The sequence below is a fragment of the Melopsittacus undulatus genome, chromosome 4, assembly GCF_012275295.1.
Source record: "Melopsittacus undulatus isolate bMelUnd1 chromosome 4, bMelUnd1.mat.Z, whole genome shotgun sequence".
Lineage (NCBI taxonomy): Eukaryota > Metazoa > Chordata > Aves > Psittaciformes > Psittaculidae > Melopsittacus > Melopsittacus undulatus.
Window position 1 is genome coordinate 36,649,740 of NC_047530.1, and position 17,297 is coordinate 36,667,036.

The 17,297-nt window shown below is 53.6% G+C and overlaps 1 protein-coding gene across 3 annotated transcripts in view; it reads left to right on the forward strand.

Moving 5' to 3' along the window:
* LTBP2 (latent transforming growth factor beta binding protein 2) overlaps positions 1-17,297 on the forward strand; it is a 71,210-nt gene that overhangs the window by 45,082 nt on the left and 8,831 nt on the right. For 2 of the 3 annotated variants that reach the window (XM_034061955.1, XM_034061956.1), the window contains exons 9-25: positions 2,281-2,355; positions 6,384-6,506; positions 6,983-7,147; positions 7,973-8,203; positions 8,773-8,795; positions 9,483-9,522; positions 9,921-10,016; positions 11,046-11,171; positions 11,361-11,489; positions 11,896-12,015; positions 12,943-13,062; positions 13,263-13,385; positions 13,578-13,703; positions 15,458-15,580; positions 15,880-16,005; positions 16,103-16,225; positions 16,425-16,556. In XM_034061955.1, the coding sequence (XP_033917846.1) occupies positions 2,281-2,355; positions 6,384-6,506; positions 6,983-7,147; positions 7,973-8,203; positions 8,773-8,795; positions 9,483-9,522; positions 9,921-10,016; positions 11,046-11,171; positions 11,361-11,489; positions 11,896-12,015; positions 12,943-13,062; positions 13,263-13,385; positions 13,578-13,703; positions 15,458-15,580; positions 15,880-16,005; positions 16,103-16,225; positions 16,425-16,556 (2,001 nt within the window). The remainder of the gene's footprint in view (positions 1-2,280; positions 2,356-6,383; positions 6,507-6,982; positions 7,148-7,972; positions 8,204-8,772; positions 8,796-9,482; positions 9,523-9,920; positions 10,017-11,045; positions 11,172-11,360; positions 11,490-11,895; positions 12,016-12,942; positions 13,063-13,262; positions 13,386-13,577; positions 13,704-15,457; positions 15,581-15,879; positions 16,006-16,102; positions 16,226-16,424; positions 16,557-17,297) is intronic. The other variant, XM_034061958.1, reaches the window with a different exon arrangement.

The following is a 17,297-nucleotide window of genomic DNA, read 5'->3' on the forward strand; positions in this document are numbered from 1 at the left end:
CTCTCCGATATCTCCGATAGGCTTTTTCCCTTTGCTGGGTTTCAGAGGAATAGCCTCCAAAGCCATTCTCCCACTGCTAGCAGCTGCATGGGAGAGAGTGGATGCTGATCCCCTTTGCAGGAAACTCGGATGTCCTGGACTGTTTTTTCAGAGGCTTTTGGCCATCTCCACTGTAGTTCAGCAACATAAGAACTCGTGGAAGGAAATGGTCCTCTGCTCGAGTAACCAAGTACAAAGCTAGGAGTTAATAGCTTACATCCTCCTGCAGCCTCACACTGTCTTCCCTTGTGGCCAGGTCCTGGCAGAAAGAGAGCAGCCTCCATCCAGTACTTCAGAAACTGTCTTCGTTACCCTTGGTACAGAGAGGTCTGCTCACATTTCATTACAGTTATTCTTTCCAGGGAACACAGGTTTCTTTGCAAAATTAAGGCATTTGTCTGCAGCCTCACAAGTGATCTGCTGCAGTAACAGGCTGCAGGTTTCTGCAGGCTGAGTGCTGGGGTGGCACAAGGCCTGCACTCTAACCCCCATCACTGGTATTTTTGCCTTGCCCTCTCCCCAGCAGCATCTGGGAGAGGGATGGTGCAGGATCTGTTTCTCCACAAAGGCTTTTCAGAGAGGCAGTGGGGCTCTGACACACATGTCATCGCTGTTTGATCTCTGGCATGCTTGGCTCCCCTTTGGAGGGCTCACACATAACGATGCTGCTTCATTTCAGCATCTGTTATCACATCGTGCTGAAGCTGACAGATGCTCCCAAGCACAGTTCATGCCTGTCAGCAGCCCTGAGCCCACAGGCTGTGGTGTGAGAGGACCTGGAATCCCACTGGGGCACTGAGCCTGGATCCTGGGAGCCAGAGGTTGCTTTTCCCTTCCCAGAAGGTTGAAAATGTACCCAGCGATTTTCAGTATCACCAGCACACCCCTTGCCCCTAGCATCCAGATATCAGACTGGGAAGGAAACAGGAAAAACGCCCTGGAAATACAGGAAGGAGGCTACAGAGGGGGCTGATTCTGCCACCGCTACACCACGTGCCACTGGGAGTCTGTCTGGGGCAGTAAAGAAAGTCTGCCCACAATTCATGACTGAGGTTTTGAAGGGCATGAATAGATTTTTTTGTCTCAGTCATTCACCCAGCTGCTAAGGATCTCTCTGCACCCAGAGAACTCTGTAGCTTCCTTTAATATACCTGGGGAAAACAGGCTTTCTATTCTTCTAGGTACAGGCTGGTGAATGAGTTTTTGTCCTGTCTTTTATTTCCCAAACACATTTATCCTAAGAGTCTAGTCCCTAACTTTTGCCTTTCAGGAAGTGTCCTAGAATGGCTTTAAGCTGCATTACAGGGTCAGAGGACCAGGACAAAGAGTCACGGATATGTGTGTTCTCTGCCTCCAGCACATTGTTTGTGTTTTTAACATTTGCAGCCTCTTTCTGACCATCTCCTGCTGCAAGGATGGTCTCAATTTGTCCCTGGTTCTCAAAAGCTGCAGTGTGTTCAGGTTCTGCCAGATCCTTACTGTTGCTATTGCCATGAGGGCTTTCCATGTGTGACACCAGGGTGTGAGCTAGTGATGCCAAACAGGAGGAATTGGAACGTTGGGAATACAGCTGGACAGGAACTTAACTGTTACACACACTTCTTGTTTCCAAACGTACAGTCCAAAAATGAAAAAGAGACCCCACCCTGGGAAAATCCCATCTTTAGGCAAAGCATCTTTCTTCCTACCCCACCCTGCACTTACTCACTTCCCAGCGCATCACCTCCTGTATTCCCTTTCCCTTACTCCAGAGCATGGTGCCTAAATTTGACCTCCTTGGAATTTATGGGGAATATTTTACGTACCTTTAAAAAACTAGGAGAGATTTAATTGTGGAGGTTATAGGATATTTTGAAACCCACAAAACTATTTAAAGCAGAAACCTGAAATTGTCTCTTGTTAGAATGATTGGGGCAGGAAATCACATGCAGTAAAAGAGAAATGTAATAAACAGGCCCTGGGCTGTTACTTCAGCAACTTGTCGAAGACCCCTGTCATTGCTCACTCTGATGCCCCTTGCCGTATGCCACTTGGCTATCCAAGCTGGCCCAGGAGGAGCAAAGGTGAAATAGTGATAGATATGAAGCACAGACAGCACCTCTGGGTCACCAGGTTGGCACCTGCCAACCAGAAGGAAACACTGCTTGGGAAATGTGTTTGCTTCCATCTTTCCCTCTGCTGTGGGAGTCATCAGGGGCTGGCTCTACTGCTAACATCCCACACTGTTTGCTTTCTTCCCAGTGCACCCTGTGATTGAAAATGGGCAGGTGGAGTGTCCCCAGGGATACAAGAGGCTGAACCGGAGCCATTGCCAAGGTAAGGATCATAGAATCATAGAATCATAGAATAGTTAGGGTTGGAAAGGACCTTAAGATCATCTAGTTCCAACCCCCCTCCCATGGGCAGGGACACCTCACACTAAACCATATCCTCCAAGGTTTCTCTCTGTCCTTCCCATATCCACTGTCAGAGTTGTATTTGCACAAGTAGAACAGAATTATCTAGCTCCCTGATACGGATCTGCAAAGAACATGACTTAGAGAAATCTCTGTGCATTCATCAAGATGAAAGAAAACCAGGTAACACTGGGCTGTATGGCTCAACTGTTAATTATAGTCAGCGCATAGTGGGGCCAGCCCAAGAAAATCCACCTGTTAAATCCTGCCAAGAAGCTAAGGACATATGTTGCTGCTCTGCTAAGTGCTGAGTATAAAAACAGTTCTTCCATAGTCTGAAGCGACAGAAATTCTGTTGCCTGAAAGCATTTAGGAAGGTTCTCAGCTTTTCAGTTGTTCATTTACTAGTGGTAGAGTGCCATCAAAGCAATCCCTTCTGTTCTGAGTGTGTCACTTGTCCATGCTGCCAGGCTGCCCTGCCAGCTCCATGCTGATGGGCTCTGTCCATTTCTCACTCCCATGGTCCCTCAGTTCCACATGAGCAAGGTGCCACCACTTCACTTTTCTCTCCGATTAATGTTTTTGGGCATCTCTTGGACTGACAGTGTTTATGTTTTTCTGTGCTCTGAAGTGGAACTTTATGTTTCTCTTCTTGTGCTTCACGATAAGCAGAGAGGTGTCATCTTGAAGATACAGCAGGGAGCCTGGGCACTAGCCATGCACATCCAGGGCTGGTGATCCAATGACTCATCTCTTTTAGCGGGGACTTTCCACCATGCTTAATTAATGAATGATTCAGCCTCCTCACATTGTCCTGGGGGAGAACTTTGAAAAACACAACAGCTTCTATTCTTGGTGCTCAGATCTCCTCCCTTATGTGGCCACAGACAGTGCTATGGAGTGAGGAGCTACCCAGAGACATTGAACAGGAGTCAGCAGAGCCGAGCAGCTGCAGGGACTCGGTGTTCAGCAAGCAGAGACCTGCAGCATGTGCTCTAGATTTGTGTCCCCTCTGGAGCAGAGAGAGGCTCATAGGAGCAGAGGGAGGTGGCAATGTGGACTTGGCTAGGAAGGTGGTTTTGCACTGGAAAAAGCATGAACCAGAGTTGTGCCTCTGTGTGCTCTTTCATAAGGTGTTCTAGTGAAGTACCATTCTGCAGATACTCTGCTGACTCAAGGTGCTTTTCTCATCTCTGCTGTTGCAGCGGGATATGTGTTAGGAAGCCCAGCACTGCACTTCAGGATCCAGAGTGAGCAGTTTGGCTGATAGACTATGGGAGAGGCTACATGGGGCCTTCTTTTGCCAGCCCAGGTAGGAGGAAAGCCAAGGGGCTGGACAAGGGCTGATGGTTCCTGAGGCCATTGGCTGTAGGAGAGGAGCTGAGCTGGAAAGGAGCTGAGGACTGGCTTTGCAAGCTGACATCAAAGCAGAGATGAATGACTGGAGAAGAGCCTTGGCAGAAGACCACTTTATTCTGTATGGACAGAAAGAGCTGTCTCTGGTGTCTTCCAGCAAAGAAACAAATGGCTCATTTCTGCCAGATCTCCTTTCCTTTCCTTGCCTGCATCCCATTGAGCAGGAACAAGGCTGCAATGAGTCTGAGTTGAGAGGAGTGCTTGGCAGACCCAGCCAGGGAATCTCCCAGTGCTGCTGGGAGCAGCAAAAAGGATGGCAATGGAAGGGGTAATGTGCTTGCTAGATTTGAGGCAAAGACTGTCTTGGAAGCTCAGTGGTAGGGAGGTGTGCAAGCAGTCACTGCACAGGACACACACCAGCACTGCAGTGTCTGTATATATTTGGTGTCTGCTGCTGACTGAGGTCCTTTCTGCTCACCAAGTACCAGGAACCAGCCTGCACCTTTCCACCACAGGTGCCTGTCCCAGCCTGGCTCTTTCTTTGGAGCACCAGCAGGCTTGTGTGGGGTGGGAAGAAGCAGCTGAAACAGAACATGGATCTTGATTTGTGGTCCCTGAGGCCTGTTCTTGTGGGCTAGCCATCCCTGGCATGCTGCAGGGGGTAGGAGAACATGGCTCTGAGCACACCTGCTTGCTTCTGTTCCCTGGGGGGACTTACACCATGTGTGAGTCCTCTGCTGCCAATGGAATAGATGGGGTTGGACTGAGGCTGAGATGTATGTGGCCCAATTTTAAGTTAAGCTCATAAAGCCCAGCCCTTGGTGCTTGTTCATTTTGTGCTCTCATTGCTCTAATGCCTTCAATCCTTTGCTTATGTGGAGGCCAAACACTTGTCCAGTTGATGTGTTGGAACGAAACGATGCTCTGACCATGGCAGGGAGTGACAGGGATGAGCCCTGAGGCTCCTCTGGAGAGACAAGCCTCTTCTCTGAGTGGGGTTCCCAGCACATGTGGGGTCTGGCCATTGGTTGTTTTCATGAACTCTGTCCTGTGCTTGGTATGGAGCAGGAAACCATTACATTACTCAGCCAAATCCCACTGCTCCCTGGCTTGCTGCACATCCCTGTGGCATTGGTAGTTCCAATTGGTTGAAAATCATGGCCTGGTCTTCATGGCCTCAGTGTGTCTCTGCCGCTTATGGGACAGCCAGTGGGGTGAACAGCAGGGTTTAAGAGCACAGGACTGGGTAGGGACTCTCAGGTCACTGCATCTGAATTCCAGCTGTCATAGGTGGCTTTGTGACACCTTCACTTCCACCAAGCAGTAATGTTTCAGCTCTGAGGAATAAGGTAGTGCTGGGAAAGACATTCCTGAGCCTACATGCCCTCAGTAAGGCTCTTCTTCTACTATCTCCATTCTTCTGAATGTTCCAGCAGCTCACCTCTGCACCCCTTTCTTACACCTTGAGAAAGTCTCTAGAACACAACTCGGTGCTCTCAGGACACCTGAGGTCTCACCAGTGCCTTGTACACTGGCGTTGGGACTGCCATTGTCTTTGGAAAGTGTTTGGTGTGGTGCTGCCTAACATAACATTGACATTTCTTGGTCTTGGCAGCTCACAGGTGCCCTATGAGCAGCAAGTGTGCCCACATTCCTATCGCTGCCTTCTTCCATCTCTTAGCCTGTAGCATATTTTCCTGTGATTTGTTTCAGGGTAAAGCTGAGGTTCATCCCACTCCTGCTGCTCCATGTTCCCATCCAGCTCTTCGTGCACCTCTTGTGCCTCCTGATATAGAACTTTTCAATAGCACACTGGCTTTTCTGGGCCAAGCTCTTTAGCAAGGATATAAAGCTACTTCAGTCCATGACGAGGGCCTCACTCTCCATCATGAAAGCTGCCCTTAACTCCCCGTTATGCATCTTTTGCTAATCCTTGTTTTGTCCATCTTAGCTCATGCATTCCTACATGGTGCTGTAGAAAAGGCTTTACTGCAAGCCTGATGGGTGAGCCTGATGGTGTTTCCCTGAGATAAGCCCAGCTCCATACCCAAAGGCTGGCTCTGACGCCTGCTGAGTCAGGGGCAGTGCCAGAGCTTGAGGCAAGGCTTGAGCTTAGCAAGTTCCTGCTTGCTCAACCTCTTCCTAGAAGAAGACACTAAAGCACTGAGCCACAGCCTGGCCCACCACCCCTGTGTCTCTGGAGGGGATCAGTCACTGCCCTCCCTGTGTGCTGGCACTGAGTTTCTCAGCAAGGGTCCTCTGCAGATGATGGCTCCATGTGAGCAGGACCAGGGATCAGGTGGAAGGACAGCCAGGGTGGCTCACTGTAGGGACCACATCTGTGTTCCACAAGAACTGCAAAGCAGAGCAGTCATTCATGAGCTACCCCTACAGCTGCAGCGAGCGAGCTCTCTGCTGCACATGTGGGACTGCTGTTGCCATGGAGGTCCCCACCATGCTGCTTGGTGCAGAGGCTGCCCCGGACACCAGCCTGGGTGAGACCCCTTTGGTCTATGGCACAGGGTACAGGGTGCAGTTCACCCCTAGCTTTCTCACATCTCACCACATCTCCCATCTCACCTCTGTCCACAGATATCAATGAGTGTTTGATTCAGGGCCTTTGCAAAGATGCCGAGTGTGTGAACACCCGTGGCAGCTTCCGCTGCACCTGCAAGCCTGGCACCATGCTGGATCCATCCCGTAGCCATTGCATCTGTAAGTGCTCCAGGGAACCCCTTGGTTTGGGATAGGGCCCGAGCAGAAGCCTATGGCTGAGTGGAGGCTGCAGCCTGCATTCACCTCTCTTGCAAGTGCATCTCAGCTATACTGTACTGCTTGTGTGCAAGATGGGTCCCCTTCATGCATTGTTCTTCTCCATGGATATGGAAAAGAATGGTCCTTACGGAGCCTGGAGGGGACATGCCTGCAGTGTGGTGGCAGAAGACACAGCCTCCTGGGCTGAGATAGCTCCCACAGGAGCTGGATTTGCTTGGGTCTGGCACTGGTGGGGCAATGGCCTGATGGCTCCAGTCTGGAAGAGGCTGGGACAGCCCCTGGGATGAGACATCCTTTGGAACAGGCTGTGAGGCATGGGCAAAGAAACGGCTGAGGGGGAGAGACTGAGTGTCCCCCACTCTGTCTGGGGAGCACAGAGCTTGACCTTTGTCACTGACCCTGCCATTGTGTTTCAGCGGACAAAGCTGTGTCGATGGAGCAGGGGCTGTGTTACCGCTCGGCATCTGGCGGCGTGTGCTCCTTCCCCCTGTCCCACCGCATCACCCAGCAGATCTGCTGCTGCAGCCGCGTTGGCAAGGGCTGGGGGAAGAACTGCGAGGAATGCCCTGTGCCTGGCTCAGGTGAGTGTTCCCACCTTGGCTTTGCCTCTCTGGTTAGAGTGGGGTTTGGTCTTGCCTGAACTTGCTGCCACTGAGATGGCTGCAGGACCGAGAGCTGAGCGGTGCAGATGTTGGCCTGTGAGATGGGTACAACAGCCCAGGAAGAGGGCCTGGGTAATACTGGGAACACGGGGAAGCCCCTGATAGGAAACCACTCTCTACCACAAGAAGAGCACAGCCACATCTGTGCCTGGCTTTACTTGACAACCATTTTGTCTCTTGTACATCTGCTGGGATAAAAGCCAGGTGAGGATGAGTTTGGCATATCTCAGCATGGGCCTGGGTGGAGGGGAAAGCATTGAAACCCTCAGGACTGAAAAAAATTTCAGGTGGTTTGTGCAGAGCATCTTGAGTAATGTACAAAGTGCTCAGTGCTGAAGTACCAGGGACTCATGTTTTAGTTGCCCCCTTGCTCAGCTTAGAACTTCCTGTGGCATGATCCCTTCCTAGCAACACTGACGCAGGGAGGGATTTAGTTTTTGGTATCTGGCAGTACCACCCAGTACCTGCTGGAAACCCACCCTGCCCTATGAGCAGATTCGTTCTACAAAAGGCATCCACCCACTGCAGCCCAGATATGTTTCCATAAGGATTTAATCCTTAGAAATCTCCAGAAAATAATAGGATGGGAGAAACTGGTACTTGCATTCGCATACATGCCTGTCTTCAGCTCCTTTCTTCCACTTGTCCCACCATCATGACTGGGTGTGGTAAGCCAGGTGATCCCTGCACCAGCCTCTTCCTAACCTCTGCCCTCTAAAGCTTTGATGTGATTTTCCCTTACAGAAGCCTTCAAGGAGATTTGCCCAGCAGGACATGGCTACACCTACTCCAGCTCTGATATCCGTCTGTCAATGAGGAAGGCTGAGGCAGAAGAGCTGCCCTTCAGCTTGGAAGAGCATGGGGAGAGCAGCAACTGGACATTGGACTGGGTAACAAGGAGACAGCAACTGCAGGACAGCCTGCGTGGGAGCATCCTGGAGGCATTCCCCCACCCTGGCATCTCGGCAGGAGAGGGTAGTATGGGATCTACTCCTTAAAGCTGCTCCATCTGGGCCCCTAGCAAGGGTAGGCAAATTCCCAGGTCCTGCATGCCCCCACGGATGGACTTGTAGCTGTTAGAGGCTTTCTACATCTGTATGAATATACAAGGTGCTCTTTAGCCCTACTAGAGTTCCTGAGGCATGAGACATCAATTCTTCAAGCTTTTGAAGAGGAGGTCGAGTGTTTCAGGCTCCTGCAACTACATCTTTGCAGTTGGTGGTGGCTGGCCAGGCTGCCTCCACTGGGAGCCCAGGTCTGTGTGGCAGCCCTGGCACTGCAGTCCTTGGGCTCCTGTCCAGCTCAGCTGGAGGGAAGTGTGATCAACTGCTTATGCCGGCACCTGCTGAAGCAGAAGCTCATGGGGTCTGTGCAGTGTTCAAAGAGGCTGTGTTGGCTTTGGGAACAAGCTCGTTTGTTGTTTTGTGAGCGCTAGGGACTGAGTGGCACTGCCTTAGAGTTGGGGTGAAGGTGGGGCAGCTGGGGTTTGGGGAGGATGCCTGCTTGCCTTGTCTGTACTCACTGTGCACTGTTTCAATTTCCAGGTGAAGTTTCTTCTGCTGCACAGGTGAGAAAGGTTTGTCTGCTACAACCATGGCAGCTAGATGGGCAGGAAGGGGGATATCATACAAATAAGTGAGGTGTGAAATTTGGTAAGAGAAAGCACTAAAGAGAGCAAGTAGATGCTGCCAGAGGCAGCATCAAACGAGCTGCAAACCCTGTTACCCTGGCTGAGTTGTTGCTGAAGGCCATGTGCCCTCTCAGCCCTTCCTAAGAGGCAACTAGCTCAAACAGCTGGAGCCGAGACCTCTGCTGCACTAGTTTGTGGTGAGTGTTGACTCCAGCTGGTGCTTGCTGGGCAGAGGTAGCAGCCCTGCCTGAGGCTGGAGCTGGCTGAGGTGTGGGTGCTCCCTCCCTGCTGGCTGATGCAGGAGGAGCAGAGGCTGTCCTCAACCCTCCAGAGCCACCGGTGATAGTGGAGGTATTTACCGTGCCAACTTGCAGGGATGCCTGCCTGGTAGCAGTGCCTTGGGTCTCACCTGCGTGGCTTGCTGGTATGGCCCCTCTGTGGGTAGCCCCCTGGGCACGGCCAGGAGCTGTATTCTGCTCAGACCAGTGCGCTCAGGACTGAGTGGCTTTGGCAGCTTCTCCTCCCAGGACATTGTCCTGGGGAACGAGAGGATCTAGGAGGTGGGTGGGAAAATGTCTCAGGGATGCTACACCCCAGGTACAATGCTATATTTTTGTCCCTCAGGGTGTTGCTGATGCCATTGTGGAGCCTGCCATGCGCAGAGGTGAGTGCCCAGCTGGCAGGAGGGCAGTGTGCTCATGGGGAGGAGCACAGGGCAGAGAGGAGAGCAGAGGCTGGGAGCTGCCTCTTCTACACAGCAGACCCCACCACTGGGCAGGACAGGCTTCTGGATGGACTGGCTGGAGGCAGCATGGGGACCCCCATCACACTGGGGTGGCTGATATGTGGCTGTAGAGGTGTGTGGAGATGGTGGATAACCAGCAGTGTGAAAGGGGCTGTGTTAAATAACTAGATAATGAGGTTGCTGCAGCCACCCTGTGGCCCCTTCACATGTGCTGTGTTGAAGCAGTGGTTGCAGGGACACCCAGCACAGGTAAGCCTTGGGCAGGCACCTCTCTCTGGGATTGAAATCTGGACCTCACCTCTCTACTTCTTCCTCAGCAGATGAAGAAGAGTCCTGGCATGGTCCTCCCCGGCCTGGCCCCACCACTACCCGGGATGCTGCTGCTCCAACACAGATGCCAGCACAGGGCTCAGGTGTGTATCCACTGCTCTCAGGGTCTTTCTTTGTCTCTCTGCCTGTCACTATGGGGGAATTATGCCCTAAGCTCTGCCCAGGGTTTCTCCCCTTTGCCCAGCCTGCTTCTCTCCCGTATGCCCCCCTTGACTTCCCAAAGAAAAGCTCCTGCCCTGCCATCCTGAGGTGATGTCTCAACCTGGTGGTGGCTGCCATCAGCCAGGGAAAGCCGGCTGGCTGTGTGGAGGCACGAGTGCATTCCCATACAGGACCAAAGTGTTTGGTTTTCTGTGCCCTTCCCCGCCTGCAGCTCATTTGTCCAGTGCAGCAGGGGCTGTGGAGGGAGGGGATCACGCGCTAACTCCGGTGGCTTTGGCGCTGTTCCTCAGCAGTGCAAGCTGACTCATCGGGAAGGGGGAGCGCGAGGGGAGGCATGTGGCTCCCAGGGCGGCTTGTTTACTGTGCTGGAAACAAGGACGCTGTTGTTCCAGAGTTGCTTAAGTGTCTGGGAGTGCGGCCCCTGCCCTCCACGGGGGGCTGGAGCACCTTGGGGAGCAGGCCTGGCGGAGGCACCTTGCTGAGGAATGCATCTTCCTCAGTAGCCTTTTGTTTGGGGTTGGGCTGTCCACACACACGCACACACCCCCCTGATCCAGCTTAGTGCCAAGGGGTGTGTGGTGCCTCGCTGCCCCATCTTTGCCACCTGCACTCCACGGCAGGGGCAGGGAGCCCTGCTGTCACCCCAAAACCAGCCCCCTACAGGCTCAGCTGCCAGCTCTCCTCCAAGGCATGGGGCTGGCAGGCTTCCTCACCACCCTCTTGTGGGGCCAGGGTGCAAGTAAGCAATGCAGGGGACGTAGGCCTCCCAGATTGGCTCAGCCCAAATGAGGTGACAGGATCTGCCATGTCCTCCCTGCAGCCCTTTCAGTGCAGGCTGCCTGAAGCTGTAGAGAGGAGCAGGCTCAGCATCACTCTCCAAGATGTTAACAGCCACTAGAATCCATGCCCCCTTCTCATGCTGTCACCAACCCCATGCTATCTCCTCTCAGAGGCTGGCAGCTGTGCCTCTTCACCTCTGTCCTGTGGAGCCGGCACTTGTGTGCTCACCCCAGAAGGATACAGATGCTTGTGCAACCCCGGCTACATGCTGGACCCCAGCCGCCACTACTGCATGGGTAGGTTGGCACCTCCTCTGCTTGCTGGGCCTTGATGGACTGTTCAGTCCTTCAGGCTCCTGTGGGAAGGTTTCCTTGCAGCCCTGCTGAGCCCCTGGTCACCTGCTGCACAGCGGAGCTGGCAGAGGGCTGGCAGGGCCTGCGGGTGGTGAGTGTCTGTCTTCCATACTTGCATGTCATTGGATACAGATGAAGATGAATGCCTGAAAGATCCTTGTGCTGGAAAAGGTCACTGTATCAACAGTGTGGGATCCTATTTGTGCTTCTGCTACTCTGGGTACACCCGGGTTGTCTCGGAGGGCAAGCAGAGCTGTGAGGGTAAGTGGTATCTGCTGGGCACAGGGCTCCCACCTCCCCAGGATGTCCCCAGTCTTCTGCTGTTACCCTCTCTCATACATGTGCACACACACATGCACACACATGTGCACACCTGCACACCCTCCCTCCCTGCAGGCCTGCTCTTGGGCAGCCTGATCCATGGGGATCACTCTCTCCTGCTCACTCAAGGACAGGACCTTGCCCATGATGATCTGGGCAGGAGCCTGTGATGCCAGCGCTGATCGTTGCTTCAAGGGGATGCTAGGACCGATGGGGGATGGAGGAGAGCCCTGGCATGGGTCCCCAGGGCAAAGCCTGCTGCAGGTGGAGCAGCACCTCTCCTGCATCCAGCCTTCCCAACCCTGGAGTGGGAAGACTTCAGGATTGTCTCCCTGCCTGTTTCCAGATCGAGACGAATGTGAGCAGCCCTCTGTCTGCCGAGGACAGCAATGCATCAACACCCCTGGCTCCTACCGCTGCGAGTGCAAGGAGGGCTTTGCCATGGGATACAGGGGACAGTGTGAAGGTGAAGCTTGCTGCTACCTGTTCCCCTGCCCCTTCAACCCACCCTGTACAGGGCTGAACACCTTCTTTCCACATCGGTCCTGTATCTTCTCCTGTAAGGGAGGAAGGTTTTCCCCCCCCATGTTTGTCTGCCCTGTGCCCCCCCTGAGGGCTGCCTGTCCTCTCCTCTGCCTTTAGAAGGGACAGGCTTTCCTGGGCACAGAGGGAGAATCTCCCAAGATTCTCTCCTATCTCCCCAGGGAGATCCCCCCACAACCAGCCCATGACAGCTTTCCATTCTGGGAGGAGATGCCCGTCCATTCTCATGCCACCTTGACTCTGTGTCACCAGACCTTCATGCTGGCAAGCAGACTGCAGGGGGAGCAGGCTGCCTCAGGCCACCTGGCCCTACAACATCCCACTCAAATGGCATGACCTGGGCCTCATCATTCAACAATGTACCTGATCAAAGATTCCCCTTTCTCAGTAGCTCATCTCTGACACAGATTAGGAGACTATTTTAGGAGTCAGTACGGGAAACAGGGCATGCACAGAATGGTGCTCCCCCTGCACAGCCTCCACAAAGCACTTAAGGACTTCCTGAACTGGAGGCTGCATCACAGTCACAGTTATGAAAGTCCCTGATGAAACAGCCCTGCACAGATGTTCTCTGATTCCCCTCTCTGCCCATGCACATTTCTGGTCTTGGCAACGTCCTGCAGCAGTGAGTTTTGCTCTGGATTATGTCAGCCCTTAGGTGTGGGTGTAGGATCCTGACTGATAAGTGGGACTACAAAAAATGTTACCCAAGCCCTGGGAAACTTGTCTTGCCTCCTCTTGAGCATCACTGTCCCCCAGGAGGAGACTGAGGATTCAGCTGGAAGGAACATCATGGAGAAGGCTGCACTATTTGCCTTTGGGAGCCTGAAAGGAGTGTATTTCTTGGCAGATGTCAACGAGTGTGTGGATCCCAGCCCTTGCCGCAGCGGGAAGTGTGTCAATACGCTGGGATCCTACAAGTGTGTCAGCTGTGGGGACGGCTACCGGGCCATGAATGGGAGATGTATTGGTGAGGAGCTCAGGCTGTCTCTGGGCAGCACCCCATGGCAGTGCTCTCTGCAAGCCTCAGAAGGAGCAGGGGCACAGGCAGCACCCTTTCCCTGTGGGCAGGCAGCCTGCATGGCTGGGACACAGCACTCTCCTGGCTTGGGTGGTGGGACAGCCCTGAGCACCCTCCCATGCCATGTTGCCCTCTGTTGTGTCACGCAGATGTGGATGAGTGCCTTGTGGAGGGGACTTGTGCTCATGGGCGGTGTGTCAACCTGGATGGTTCCTTCCGCTGTTCCTGCTACCAGGGTTACGAGGTGGCACCTGACAAGAAGAGCTGCCAAGGTACCAGGAGCTGTGGGTCCAGACCCTCTGAAGAGTCATGCACCCAGTCCACAAGTTTCCTTAGGCTCTTCCTGAGGGCTCTGCCAGGGTCCTAGCCACCATGTTGGCTGGTTCTCTCAACATGTCTGCTACCAGACATGGTTACCCCACATGCTTCTCACTCATCCCGCTCTCCCTCATGTGCCTATGCAGATATCAATGAGTGCACATCCCAGGCTGCCTGTCCCTCTGGACTCTGCCTCAACACCGAGGGCTCCTACTCCTGCATGGCTTGTGACACTGGCTACACCGTCTCCAGAGATGGCAGCACTTGTGAAGGTATCCCTCTCCCAGGGACAGAGGAATAGGTGCTGGAGGAAAGAGACATTGCCATAGCTGGGGTGCCTGGGGTTCTTTAGCCTCAGGATCCTCCTCCAGCTCTTTACCTCTCTGATCAGCAGAAAGGGTGGGGAGGGATGCAAGCAGAGGTTGCCTGGAGCAACAGCAAGATGATCTTCCTCATACAGGAAAGGAATTGGCAATAGGACCTACTGATGAGAACCCCAGACTAATGATGACCTGGGGAATGCTGACGCAGGTCAGACCATGGGAGGCCTGGAAGCATGAGCAGAGAGGAATTGTGTGTGGTTCAGTTCAGAACTGTGTGCCATCTGCCCTCCCCCTTTCCCAAAACTCCATGTGAGCCCCTTCTCAGTCACCTTGCCCCAGCTGTGTCACAAGGACACCTTATCAGGGTTTGTTTCTGTCTGGGTCACACTGGCACAAACACTGATGGCAGGATGGCATGTTCTTTCCTGCCCTGGCTGGTGTCCTTGTCAGTGGATCTGGGTTTCATATTTGAAAAATGATAAGGGTTTCATGGTAGTTTTGTGATAAATAAACTAGGTTATGGTTCATCTCCAGAGGGATTCAAGAACATTGCTACTTGCAACCCTTTGAGATTGAAGAGCTCAGAACCCTCCCCTGAGGTGGTAGGGAGTGATGCTCATTTATGACTGTGGCATGATCAGTGCCCTGCAAAGAGGAAGAGAAGATCCCTGCCCTGCCCACAGGAGCTGCTAGTCTCAGGGCTTTAGCTCTTGGCAGGAGAGAAGAGGAAGGCAGGACCTGGCTGCCTGCACACCAGCCCATCCTTCTGGTTGGCAGCATCCTTCAGTGCTCTCAACATCATGGGCCTGCAGACAGTGGCAGACTGCTGGCATCTGGCAGCCTGTGTCAGAGGGCAGGCACCCCTCTGTCCTCTGCTGTGAGCAAAATCCTCAATAGTGCCAGCAAACTCTGGCTAAGACCTGAAGGAGTTGGGTGGGAGAGGGTTTGTGTGGAGCTCTGCAGCTGGGTAGGAGCTGATGCAGGCCCCCATCCAGCTTTGCCAGGAGAAGGACATTGTTTGCAAGTCTGGTGGGTAGGAAAGCAGAGCTGCAGGAGGTACGGCTGGTGCTGGGTTACTTTCCTGGTGTTTGCTCTTGTGCAGTGGGCTGAAGAGAGGGTTTGTCAGCAACTGTGGCTCTGCACTGGCCTCTTGGTGGTTGTGGTATCCAGTGCAGAGCTCTGCTGGAAATGGACGCAAGGGTTAACAGTATCCCTGTGCTTACAGCGGCACAGAATGGCTCAGGTTGAAAGGGACCTGCTCAAGCAGGACCACCTAGAGCTGGTTGCCTAGGACCATGTCCACATGGCTTTTGAATATCCCCAGGGAGGGAGACTCCATGACTACCTTGGGCAACCTGTGCGAGTACTCAGTAACCTTCACAGTAAAAATGTGTTCCCTCATGTTCAAGTGGAACACCCTGTGTTTCAGTTTGTGCTCATTTCCTCTGGTCCTGTCTCTGGGCACTGACTTGATGCTGGGATCCCGTTTATCCTGGTCCCTATAATGAAGAGAAGTGAAGGGTCTGGACTGAATCCTCACATCCCTGTAGCAGGGAGTCTCTGCCATCATCTTGCTGTGACAGGATGATGTGGAGAGCAGCTCAAACCCACCCAGCAGCTGGGTGATGGCTTCTCTGGGTGGGGATATTCTCTAGTGGTGGCAAGAGCTGGGGTCTCACTCTGTGCTGTGTCCTTTCTGGCAGATATGGATGAGTGTGAGGACCCTGCTGTTCAGTGCCTGGGGGGAGAGTGCAGGAACACCCTGGGCTCCTACGAGTGCCACTGCCGGGCTGGTTTCGAGCTCATCAATGGCACCATGTGCACAGGTACAAACCCCATCCCTTCAGCCCTCTGAGCCTCCCTATGGATCCTTCTTCTTTCTTGTCAGGGAAGACACTAGGGGCAAGGCAGGTGATGCCAACATGCATGGCACATCTGTAAGGCTGTAGCCAAATGCAGGATCACCATGGACAGGGAAGATCTCTGTCCCCATGGTGCGAAAACCAGGGTCCAGTTGCCCTGCGAAAGCTGCCTGTTAGAGACTGGGGAGAGGGAATTCATGTGGCTTTGGTGAAGGATGTGTTCCATTGCCAAGTGCGTGGTCCTGACTCTGCTTCCCCTTCAGATGTGAATGAGTGCCTCAACAGTGAGATCTGTAGCCCCAGTGGCGAGTGTCTCAACAGTCACGGATCCTACTTCTGCATTTGTGCTCCTGGCTTCTCAAACGTGGCTGGCGGTGTCAGCTGCCAAGGTGAGCTGCTGGATGGCAGGGACATACCTCAGGCCCTGCCCTTTGCTCTCTTCCCTGCTGTAAGATCCAGGTTGACACTTCTGGCCTGGTTTTGCAGATGTGGATGAATGCGCAGACAAGTCCCGGTGCTCACAAGGCCAGTGCCTGAACACAGAAGGCTCCTACAGGTGTCTGTGTGAAAATGGGTTCAAACACTCCCAGGAGACTGATGACTGCGTGGGTGAGAGCTCATCTGGGGAGATCAGGCCCCTGGGATGTGGGGGTGGTGGATGCAGGAAGTGCATGGGGAGGATGGTTCTGTTCCCAACACCCAAAGTTGCTGGTATCTTGTAAAAGGGACCAAACTTGACCTGGGTGCTGCAGTGAGCAAGCAGAGTCTCCATGTAATGATCCTCATCCCCTTTCCCTCCTCCCTGCAGACGTGGATGAGTGTAAAGAATATGGGGATGCCATCTGTGGCACGTGGCGGTGCCAGAACAGCCTTGGCTCCTACCGTTGTATCATGGGCTGCCAGCCTGGCTTCCACTGGACCCCCTTGGGTGACTGCATTGGTGAGTACAGCCCCAAGTGTCCCTATTCCTCTTCCTGGCAGGGACAGAGTGGCTGTGGGACATCTCTGCCAGGGGCATGGGGGGAACGAGGAGGAGGAAATGTACGGCTGGTGGAGAGGCAGATAATGCCGAGTTTGTTTTCTTGGCTGAGCTGCCTGCTTGTGTCTAGACTTCTCTCTTCCTGGCATCTGGAACAGACACTGCATTGTGCTGCTTTCCGCTCTGGGAGAGTCCTGGGCAGGTTACAGCCATTCCAGGCTTGGGGCTGGACCACAAATCACCGTAAGCTGTGCTTGCTGGGGCTGCTGCCTGTGCCAGTCACCTGCCTCTCAAGGCTGGGTGAGAGGAGAAGCTGCTGGTACCACTGTGTGCAAGGCTGAGTCTGGGTTTGGAGTTTAGGCTCCAGCAAAGAGGAAAGAGCAAAGGGGATTCTGCAGTTTCTGGGGCTCCCATCCCCAGCTCAGTGAAGGCTGCAGCAAGGAGGAGCTGCTGCCAGCCACTGGGCTCTGGCCTGAGCCAGGACTTAGCATGTGGAGCTGCTCCTGGCCTTAGGAGCAGCAGGCTGTGGGCACGCAGCTGCTACAGCTGCTCCTGGGAAATCTCCCCCATGCAGAAGTAAGAGGGGAGCAGGATGCAGCCAGCAAGGCTGTAAACCCTGCAGAGGACCCAGTTATGATTGTCCAACCCCACCGGGCTGTAGCTAGGCAGAAATTACTCCCTGGCACTATAGCAGCTGGAGAA